The 11,630-nt window shown below is 46.8% G+C and overlaps 1 protein-coding gene across 1 annotated transcript in view; it reads left to right on the forward strand.

Moving 5' to 3' along the window:
* C2CD5 (C2 calcium dependent domain containing 5) overlaps window positions 1-11,630 on the forward strand; it is a 103,756-nt gene that overhangs the window by 79,048 nt on the left and 13,078 nt on the right. The window contains exons 14-18 of the mRNA XM_048501490.1: window positions 707-898; window positions 1,822-2,008; window positions 3,950-4,114; window positions 5,695-5,835; window positions 6,160-6,223. Of these exons, the coding sequence (XP_048357447.1) occupies window positions 707-898; window positions 1,822-2,008; window positions 3,950-4,114; window positions 5,695-5,835; window positions 6,160-6,223 (749 nt within the window). The remainder of the gene's footprint in view (window positions 1-706; window positions 899-1,821; window positions 2,009-3,949; window positions 4,115-5,694; window positions 5,836-6,159; window positions 6,224-11,630) is intronic.

Consider the following 11,630-nt stretch of genomic DNA (forward strand, 5'->3'; position numbering starts at 1 on the left):
GATACTGTCATAGGTTGTAAATCAGCGGGACCTACAGAGAAGTAGAGCAGCCAGTGACCAGAAGCAAGACACTGGAATGCAGCAACAATCACTTCCAAGAAGGGCTTTATTCCACATGTACAAATCACGGCTCCAGCAGACAAAGTGCTTCGCAGTAACTGGTGTCCCTAAACGCACTCTACAACTCACACCCTACCTCCATATATACATATGTACAACCAATAGCTTTGCAGCTTCCTATCAGTCCTTATGTGCAACCCATGGGTATGAGTCCTACCTTGTCCATTGCAAGAGGTTGCATCATCTCCCTGCCAACCGTCAGATAGATTTTGTCGATCAGATTTGACAGATCCTGTCAGATGCGTGTCGGGAACTCAGTGTCCTGAACCTCTGACGATTCTGTTTGAAAGTTCAGTTTTCAGGCACATGGGGGGGTCTAACTAGGATCAGGACTTACAGTTCAAGAGGGCAGTAAGCCTCCCTCTGTGCCGTTTTCCTGACCCGGGGAGCCATGATTTAGGACAAGTCTGATTTATCCTAACAGCGCTGATCAACTTCATCAATCACAAAACAGGAGACAAAAATTAATATTCAGTATGTACAGCTTCTTTAGCGAGGGCTCTGTTTTCATGTACGTGACTGCAGAATGTCTTCACAGGGGGCTGCGTGAATGGTAATACTAGATTTCTCACCATGTCTCACTTAGGTTAGAAGAAGCTTCGCCTCCAGGCTGTGGGTTTTGCCACATACCTTACGACGAGCTCAACATGCCATTTCCTGCTCACCTCACATACTGCTGCAGCTGCAGGAAGCAAAAAGTCCCAGATGTTCTTTTCACAACAATCGATTTGCCTGCAGATGCCACGGTGGTGGGGAAAGGATGTCTCATCCAAGCCAGGTACAGCTTTTGCCCAATTTGCTCTGCTTCTTTGAACGGCGCTGTTGAATAACTTTACCCGGCTGTTTAGCTCAGTGCTGATGAACGTGACTTGGCTTTATCAATAGCAAAAGCTTTCCTGTCCACCCAAACCGCATCTTCTTTTGGACACATTGGACACATTTTTGACAGTCTGCAACTGACCTAAGCAATTCTGCTAGTTTCTAGATCTTATTGAATTTGTTGCTGACATTATTCTACAAAGCAGACTTGGAAACTCCTTATGTAAAATATCCAACAGGGAAAACTAGGGAAAGTCAAAATAGTGCTAATTAAGCATTTATTCAGAAAATCGAGAGTTGAATTAACTGAATCCTGAGTAAGTCTGACTGAGTTAGACGCAGACTGCTAGTAGCAATTGTGTGTCTTAGGCCCCTTCCGCACATGCAGAATAATGCACTTTCAGTCCACTTCCATAGTTGTTTTCAGGTGGATTTTGTTATTCCGCACAGTAAAATCCAGCTGCAAAGTGCATTGAAAGTGGATTGAAAGTGCATTATTCTGCATGTGCAGAAGGGGTCTAAGACATACACAGAGCAGCCACGCGGTGAGGTTGTTCTTTTTTGTTACTTAAAATTCACATAAGCTTTATGGCCAAAAGTCTATTGATGCCACTTAGAGTTGCCCTTTTCATGTGGCTGAACAATGTAATACATGCAGAATGCCCATAATCCCTTGCTACTGGTTTTGTTCTTTGAGAGATCTGTTAATTGGGACACACCACTGCTGAACTTAGTCGATAACCTTCAACTTGATCCCTCATCAGTAGGGAGAAAAGAAAACCTGAAGAGCCCTATTGCTAGAATGTGGCATTCTGCGAGGAAACTAGATCTGAAGCCACAGTTGTTTGAAAGGCAGCTGACCGCTCTCGTCCACCTCCACAGGCTGTGCCGGTTGAAAAAGAAAGCCCAGGCCGAAGCAAACGCAACCGCCATCAGTAACCTGCTGCCGTTCATGGAGTACGAAGTGCACACTCAGCTAATGAATAAACTGAAGCTGAAGGGGATGAACGCGCTCTTTGGGCTAAGGATACAGATCACGGTGGGAGAGACAATGTTAATGGGCCTGGCAGTAAGTCTTCGACTTATTTGGAGTTTTTGTAGCTTTTCTGGTTTCCGGAACCTCTCGGAATTATACCAGATCATTGAACAAAAGGAGATGTTTAAAAATGTTGAGACTGCCTCGATACAGAAAAAGAGATGGTTTTTATACCCTGCTTTCCTCTACCTTTGTCTCAAAATGGCTTCTTTTCCGCTCCCCACAACAGACACATTGCGTGGTAGGTCAGACTGTGACCAGCCCAAGGTCACCCAGCAGGCTTCTTGTGGAGGAGTGGGGAAACAAACCCACCAAATTAGATTCTGCTGATCATGTGGGGGGTGGGGAATCAAACGTGGTTCTCCAGATTAGAACCCATCGCTCTTAACTGCTATGCCACACTGATGTGGATCAGGGAAGGCCCGTTTCTACTGCGGCCACGCACTGCCAGGAGTTGGGTTGGCGTGCATTACGGCCGACCCAGCGCCAGCCCTGGGACTCCGGTCGCTTTCAAAGCGGTCCCGGTACTTGAAAGGGAAGACGGCGCCGTCGTCCGATCGCCCTACCTTCTCTGCGACCGTCCGGCGCATTGCCGAGGCCTGGGGACACGCCCCCATGCCCTGCGCGACTGCTCCAGAGTTGCAGGGCAGGTGGGGGCATGTCCCCAGGCCTCAGCCGGCGTACCGCAGCCAGGCGATTGCCAGCCAGAAGGTAGAGAGCGATGGCGCCCAAAGAGGGGAGGATAGCCCTATTGCGCTGACGGCAGCAGCGGCTGGAAGCCCGCCGTTTTTCAAAACACCTGCGCTCCAGGGAGGCGAGGAATTGATTGGGAAAATGGCGGACTTCAGCGCGCTGGCCTGAGGGAGGGCTAAGGAAGCTGGCTTCGGCTCACGCGAAGCTTGGCTACGCCTTCACATGTCGCAGACGGGGACAGGGAGGACGCTTTATTTGGCCCGTTCGGAAAGGGCGCTTTATTTGGCCCGTTCGGAAAGGGCCAGAGAAAAACAGTTGACTTCTCTGCTGCCAGGCAGCTGTTGCCCTACCCTTTTGACCCCGCTTTATTGAATAGCACAACACAGCGTAGGTTTGGAATCTTTGGAATCTTAATTTGGAATCTTAATCCAAATTAAGATTCCTGTGCCTCAGTTGGCCATGAAGAAGTGGGAATCGTGGCAAGTGTACTTTAAGCCATTCAACATAACAATGCACCTTCTGAGATTTGCTTTTTTACAGAAGTCTTAACAGAAAAACTGGCCATTGTTGACATGTAATTAATTGAGTTGCTTGTCTCCCCCAAAGGCTCAAACAAAGGACACAACAAAAACAAAAGTACCCAATTATATTTTGTGTTTCCCCATACTGGTTTATACCTGGCTGTTGAACACCAGCCCAAAGAGAAAAGATTTATTGCTCTTGTGGAAAGTGTGGAAAGGCTCAGACATCAAAATAATGGATAACCAACTTGTGCATTTTTAGAAATCATTGAATGCTCTAGAAAGTGATCCAAGATTGTTGAAAAAGTGTCCAGATTCCATGCTGAAGTTGTATCTTGGGGGAAAGGAATTCCACATCTCTGGTGAAGCCAACAGAAATGCCTCTGTACATGCCCTTGGTATAATTTCCCCCACTCCCAGTCCACAAACTTCAGTCCCCTGTGCAGAAATCTAGTTTTCTCTGCTCTTTCCTCCTTTTGCCCTGTGACCAATTGGACGCCAACACCTTTCCAAGTCTCAAAGCCAAAAAGCAGGCAAATCTGGTTGTGTATATCATTTGCTAGATCTATAATTTCCTAACAGAAACAAAGATGTAGATTTTTAAATCTTTTTAAATATGTTGTTTCTACAAGTAAATACAAGCAGACCAATTTTAGAGTTATGGTTGTACTGTTGATGTAACACAATATCAGTTAAATTGGATGATATAAATTCAAGAACATATTTAGTATTTCATTCCTTGCTGGCTTGTTTTTCAAAGTCTGCCACAGGTGTTTATCTGGCTGCTCTTCCAACCCCTGGAGGTATTCAAATTGCTGGAAAGACCCCAAACGATGCCTCTTATGAACAACATATTTCTCATGTGCAGAAGAAAATCAACGATACAATCGCCAAAAATAAGGAGCTCTATGAAGTTAACCCCCCTGTAAGTGAAATTATGGACTTGATGAACAGTTTTGAATCCATTGAAGCCCCAGGTCTGTGCGCTGTGAACTAGGAGGTAATGAACTCTGAAAATGGGCAAAATGGGCATTTAGAACAAAGCATGGTATGGTGTGAAGCTCTGTTTTAAAGTTGGCAACATGTTCGGTTTACAGAATGCAGTATCTATACCGTGGGAAAAGATAGAGGCTTATGCACCTTGTGCATAGCCCGGGCAGAAACAGACTGCCCGCCCCAACATATGTTAGGATTCATTCTGGGCTTTTCTAGCTATAATTCCTTCCTGTCTCCCACTCCCTGCCCCATACCAAGCTTGGATTTGTCCCTTTTTTCCGAGAGGTACACCCAAAGAGAGGTACACCCATCTGCACAGCTTAGGACTCATGCTGGACGGGCCAATAGGCAAAAGAGATGGTGAAGATCAAACAAGGCACATTCAGAAGCAAAGAATGGCTGGGTTTCCTGTTTGCTTTCTCACAGGTTGATTCCGCACTTGGGTTATCGACCTAAGTTCGAGCTGCATTCAACCTAAGTGCTCCGTACAACCACTGGGATCGACGTGGTTTTGTACCAGCTTCGCCCTGTCAAATTTCCGACTCCGGTTGGGAACTACTACTTTTTCAGGGAACCACGCTCAAACTCAGCTCAATTCCAGTAAAGTGTGGAATCTCTGGTGCCAGGAGTCCCCCATTCAGCCAATCACAGCTGAGTGTTTCGGGCATGCATACAGCTGGCCAATCAAAAAACGCCACCTTCGTCCCTCCATTCCTGTGGCAGTTTTTTTTTTTATAGCGATGATATTAAGGGATAGGAAGGCGGAACATGGTTGCATTAGAACAGTAGCCAATCGGAACGGAGCGGCGAAGAGGCACAGGATGATCCCGCCCTACAAGCTGGGATCAAGCTGGTTGCAGTGGGGAACAACAATGGCTTCGATCTAGGTTAGTACCCTTCTCAGGGAACTGGGTCGAACCTATTTTACTCGTGTGCGGAATCGCCCACAGAGAATTGCCTCCTCCTAGGCTTGACTAGTGCAGGCAATGGCTAACCAGCTCTGAACGTCTCTTGCCTTGAAAACCCCACAAGGGGTTGCCGTGAGTCAGCTGTGACTTGATGGCACAATCCAGAACCCCCAGAACTTGGCTGATTTTCCTGTTGAGTCTGTTCTTCTTGTTGGAGTAATTTGGGGATCATAGAGTTGGTAGAGACCCCAAGGGCCATCAAGTCCAACCCCCTGCAACGCAGGGACACACAATCAAAGCACTCTTGGCAGATGGCCGTCCAGCCTCTCTTTAAATACCTCCGAAGGAGGAGACTCCACCTCACTCCGAGGCAGTGCATTCCACTGTCGAACAGGATGAAGTTGTGGAATTAAACGCATAGTGAACCAATCGAAGTCACCATTATTTTTTGTGAAATTTCACCTTCCTTGCATGCAGTTGTTAGTGGGCTATAATCGAAAGAGCTTGTTGTTCACCTAAATGGTGACTCATTTGAAAGCATTCATGTACAGATGGAAGAAATTGAGATGCAGGCATGATTTTATACTATTCTTTTGTTCAGGAGATGACCGAAGAAATTATAGGTTCCCCTATTCCTGAGCCAAGACAACGTACCAGGCTGCTAAGATCTCAGTCTGAAAGTTCTGATGAAGTTGCAGAACTAGACCTCTCCCATGGGAAGAAAGACGCTTTTGTGTTGGAGGTATGTTTTGCTTTCCCAAAGCTTACACTAATAAAGTACTCATGCTGACGTTAATGGTCATTTACCCTCTCTTAATCCCGGATTCCTGCGAGCTGAAAATTCCAGAATGTTTGTTGTGTTTAATAGATCGAATGATTCTAGGGTTACTACTCTGCAGTTGCACGCTACTCTGATCAAATGAAGTGTCTAAGCCAAAATAATATGCAATAAGTTTATCATATTCCTATTAGGATTTTTGTAATGAGACATTTGCATTACTGATCTTGGTATCTGGAATTTCAGAGGGAGAAATGTTTTATGTAACTTGTTTCTTTTCCCCTCCAGATTGATGATACAGATGCAATGGAAGATGTGCATTCTTTATTGACAGATGTCCCTCCCCCTTCAGGTATAATGGAAAACTTGCTTTCAATTCTGTTGTCTTTATACGTTGTTCCTTGGTCACCTGACAGTGCTGTGTGATCAGTTGCTTCATGCTATGACAAATCGGCACATCTATGTTTTCTGTTCCTTGAGTTTCTGATGGCAGAAATATTGGATGTGATCCAGCCATGTTTGGATTGGGCTGTTACTTACATAAAACAAATTGAATAGTGTGATTGCTTTACTGTTATCTTTCCTGGACTTGGACTTTCCTGGACTTAACTTTCCTGGACATGTTTTCATGATTAGCGATACCAGCAATTATCATTCGTGTTGTGGTTTTTGATTACTCGATTACCTCTAAAGAAGGAGACTCCACCACATTCCATGGCAGCGTATTCCACTGTCAAACATCCCTCACCGTCAAGAAGTTTTTCCTGATGTTTAGGTGGACTCTCTCTTCCTGTTCTTTGAATCAATTACTTCTTGTCCTAGTCTCTGGAGCAGCAGAAAACAAGCTTGCTCCCTCACCAACATGACATCCTTTCAGATATTTGAACATGGCTGTCGTGTCACCCCCTTAACCTTCTCCAGACTAAACAAATTTTAGTAACAGGTTCCCATGGTGGTGGGATTCAAACTGTGGCGTAGCGCCAATGGGGCTGGGCGGGGCATGATGGGGGCGTGGCCGGACATTCCGGGGCGGGGCTGTGGCAAGGACGCAGCCGCTGCGCTGGTCCTTGGGCAGGAAATGAATGCACGCAGGCGCAGGCTGCCACGCACGCTGGTGCACCTCCTTCTAGACTGCTTCAAGTTCTGCGCGCTACTGCTGAGAGGAGGGGCGTAGCTAAGGGAAAAATCACATGGCAAAATCACCAATTAGTAACCCCCTCTTGGAACACACAAATGATTAGTAACCTACTTTCGGGAACCTGTGAGAACCTGCTGGATCCCACCTCTGTCCCCATCTCTCCTTATATAGGGCATGGAATCCAGACCTTTGACCATTTTGGTTGCTGTCCTCTGGACACCCTCTAGCTTGTCAATATCCTTCTTGAATTATGGTGTCTAGAACTGAACACAGTATTCGAGGTGTGGTCTGACCAATGCAGAACAGAGAGGGACTATTACGTCATTTGATCTAGACCCTATACTCCTACTGATGCAACCCAGAATCGGATTGGCTTTCTTTCTTCGGAACATATCTAACACTATTTTACATACACAAAAAAGTAACCGATCAGCTTGCAGTATCAGCGTCCTTTATGAGCTGCTTTGGGTACATTTTACAACTTGCTGTAAATGTCCGGTAAAGGCTGTCTGGAAAATTTAGATTTACTTTTTTGGAAGAGATGGGAAATGGTTGTCTGTCGCATCATTCTGCATTGGTGTAAGTCAGACAATGGAAATTCTTGTTTTTTAAAAAAATATTTATTAAAAGATAACATGAAACTGATAGAAACAAAAGTCAAAAAGTACAGAACTATTATAAAACATCAAGTGTACACACTTTTCTCATTCTGGACAGGAAAGTATTCCATTTTCCAAATATATCAAATATTCGGCTATGTCAGTGGTGGCGAACCTATGGCATGGGTGCCAGAGGTGGCACTCAGAGCCCTCTCTGTGGGCACGCACAAACAGAGTCCCCCCCCCTCCACACACACATCTAGGCTGGCCTGGGCCGCTGGGCTCGATTATTAGCATTACACCTTAGCTTAGACCTATATTTGGGGAAGCAGTGTAGGTAACCCTGTTAAGTGCTGTTAAACCCCACTGATTTTCATGCGAAGAACTAAAGCGCGATCCTTTACCTGGGAGTAAGCTCGGTTGCTGGCAATGGGGCTTGCTTCTGAGTAAACCCTCCTAGGGTCGTGATTCACCCATTGGAAGAATTGCACGGTTGCTTCAAAGCAAAGCCACCGACTACCACCAAGCTTACTCCCGAGTAACGCACGCCTCGGAGCCAACTGTTTTTTCTACAGTAAAACCTCAGTGTTCGGGTTACATTGCCGTGTTGGCACTTTGCGATAAATAAGTGGGTCTTGGGTTGCAATTTGGGCACTCGGTCTCGAAAAGGTTTGCCATCACTGGGCTATGTAGTAGACAAGTTAGTTCACATAGGCCAGCTTCCACTGGCGCTCTGGCTTGCGGCGGGACCAGAAGTGCATTGGGGCAAGAAATCTTGTCCCGACAGGCTTCTTCTTCGCGGTGCGCCGAGAGAGGAGATGCATTGGGGGAAAAAATCTCATCCCAGTGTGATTTCTCTTTGTGGCATGCTAAGAGAGGAGTCGCATCGGAGCAAGATTTCTTGTCCTGCTGCGCTTCCTCTTGCCCCATGCAAGTTTCTTGCTTTCTGCAGGGAAAGCAGAAGCACTTCTGGCACCACAATGGAGGGAGGGCGGGGAGTCAGCCTGCGGTGGGCAATTAACCATTGAAAAATACATTTATGTTAATTTCTCCAATCATTCCTCCTCCTTTGGGGTGTTCTTCCAATTCTGAACAAAAATTTGCCTCACCATTGTTACGGCACTAAGTGCAAATTAACAAACATTTTTGGAAAGGAGATCTACATAATTTAACAAACAAACAAAAACCTCGGGGATAATGGTATCTCTATCTTTATGACTGTAGAAATAGCTGTGGTAATCACATTCAAAAACTCTTTTGTTATCTTAGGGCGTTTCCGCATGGCCACAATGGGGGTTGGGTCGGCGTACACAATGCCGGGTAACCAACCCCTGGGATTTCTCCGCTCGGGCACGAAGCGGTCCCAGAAACTAACTTTAGGAGAGAAGTGGCGCCGTGGAGTGCCGTCAGCCTCGGTCACGACCTACCGTCTCCTGCTGCTTTGTCCGGCGCGTCGCCAACAAGGCCTGGGGACCGCCTCTCCTTGCCCTGCATAGCTGACTGCTCGAAGCGTGCGCGAGGGCAGGGGCGTGATCCCCAGGCCCCAAGCTGACGTGCGGTTGACGGACGCGAGAGAGCGGTAGGACGACCGGGCACAGGGTGGAGGGATGGCGCCTTCCAGCCGCTGCCGTTTGCACAGCAGCAGCTGGAAGACGCCGTTTTCTGTAAACCTCGCTGGGGAACCGAGGTCGGAAAATGGCGGCTTCGCGCCGCTTGGAAGGTGCGAGGGCGGTGCGGCTGCGCAGCAGCTGCTACCCCCGTGCAAACAGCTCCCTGGAGACAGCGTTTTTGCCTTCCCCAGGGCGCTGTTTCTGGCCCGTGCAGAAAGGGTCTTACATTCCCACCAAATGTGTATAAAATTGACGTTGGTACCCCCAGATACCCAGCAATCCCCATTTGCTCCTTGATAAATTTTTGCTAATTTATCAAGAGAGGGGTGCCACTGATATAACATTTTTTTCCCATTTTCTTTGGTGGAGAAGTTTACTGAGAAGTTCAGGCCGCTTCTTAACACCGATGCCCAGACCTGATGGCTTAATTGGGCTTTCAAATCTTTCACCCAGAGTTTTACAGAAGTTTTCTGTCTTGTGCCAAAGAGTCCTAGTATAAAAAAGGCTCCATTTGAAGATCTTCTGTGCAGCATGCAAACTGATAAACGGATTACTTTTCTGAGTATCAGATTTCATGCTGCATAGGTTTTTTTAAAATTTTTTGGATGGCAGCGATTATACTGGTTTGGTTTTTAGTGAAACATATTCTTAATCTAGGCAAAAAAAGCCGTCAGGTTTCCCACACTGTTGCAAACAGCCTGCCGCAGAGAAGTCATTTGCGAAGTCCTGGAAGATTATCTGTAGATGCAGGTAATTTTTGAGTCTGAGAATCTGCCAGACTTAATATTACCAGCAGGTATACAGCGTTCCCTCCTTAAGCTCCCTCCCTCTGTCTGATGCAGGAGATGAAATAGTCACCTATCCCTAGTGACGTGGGATCAGACCACAGGGTTTATCACACATCTGTGTGAGTGTGTGTGGGCATTTTAAGTTTCGCTACAGAGCTATCAGCATGTGGGATGACTCATTCGGTAAATATTTTTATGCGCATATAGCATGGGAATTGATTCAAGGATCGTCTTGAGGATTAAAAATTATCTCTGTTTACTTTCCAAATGTACCTGCCTTTATCTTTCTTGAAACCCTGATGCCGCCCCTGTGCTTTTCTGTCCTGGTTTGATTCTCTTTGATCTGAGATTGCGAATGCCTTAACAGTCCAGGTGCTCGGGAGCAACAGCCGCAGAAGGCAATTGCTTTCACATCCTGCATGTGAGCTCCTAAAGGCACCTGGTGGGCCACTGAGAGTAGCAGAGCTGGACTAGATGGACTCTGGTCTGATCTAGCTGGCTTGTTCTTATGTTCTTATGATTTGTTCGTTCTCAGCAGGGACAGTTGACTTCAATTCTGAATTACTCTTTGGTAGGAATATAACCTCCTTTTAGATTCTCACAGTGGACAACTGTGTTAAGCGTGCTCCTAATCTTAGGCTCTGTCACTGTTGCCTTCACATTGCCAAGCCACAGTGGGTGATAGGTCCAATTCATGAGTCACATGATCTCTCCAGGACCCACCCCCACCCCCTGCATGCTTGATCTGTGTTCTGAGACCAAGGCTGAAAGTCAAACTTGTACAATCCTAGAAACCCTTGCTTGACTTCCATCGGCCTCCATGCATGTTGTTGAGTGCACTCCCTCAGCAAGCTCTGTATATTTCAGCAAGAGTTGTAGGTGTGTGGTACAGCAAGGTATAGTTGTGCATAAGCGACATGTCTCATTCACATGCACACAGAATTAATTCAAATGAGGTCAGGACTTCCTTCCTTCCTTCCTTCCTTCCTTCCTTCCTTCCTTCCTTCCTTCCTTCCTTCCTTCCTTCCTTCCTTCCTTCCTTCCTTCCTTCCTTCCTTCCTTCCTTCCTTCCTTCCTTCCTCCCTCCCTCCTCCCCCCCCCCCTCCCCCCCCCCTCCCTCCCCCCTCCCTCCCCCCCCCCTCCCTTCTTTTCCTTCTTTCCCTTCTTTTCCTTCTTTCTTTCCTTCTTTCTTTCTTTTCTTTTCCTTCCTTCCTTCTTCCCCTCCCCCTTCCTTCCTTCCCTTCCTTCCCTTCCACTTCCACCTTCCTTCCTTCCTTCCTTCCTTCCTTCCTTCCTTCCTTCCTCCCTCCCCCCCCCCCTCCTCCCTTCCTCCCTCCTCCCTCCCTCCCTCCCTCCTTCCTCCCTCCCTCCTCCCTTCCTTCCCTTGCTTCCTTCTTTCCCTTCCTTCCTTCTTTCCTTCTTTCCTTCTTTCCTTCTTTCTTTCTTTCCTTCCTTCCTTCCTTCTTTCTTCCTTCCTTCCTTCCTTCCTTCCTTCCTTCCTTCCTTCCTTCCTTCCTTCCTTCCTTCCTTCTTTCTTTCTTTCTTTCTTTCTTTCTTTCTTTCTTTCTTTCCTTCCTTCCTTCCTTCCTTCCTTCCTTCCTCCCTCCCTCCCTTCCTCCCTCCC

The sequence above is a fragment of the Sphaerodactylus townsendi genome, linkage group LG06 (assembly GCF_021028975.2).
Source record: "Sphaerodactylus townsendi isolate TG3544 linkage group LG06, MPM_Stown_v2.3, whole genome shotgun sequence".
Lineage (NCBI taxonomy): Eukaryota > Metazoa > Chordata > Lepidosauria > Squamata > Sphaerodactylidae > Sphaerodactylus > Sphaerodactylus townsendi.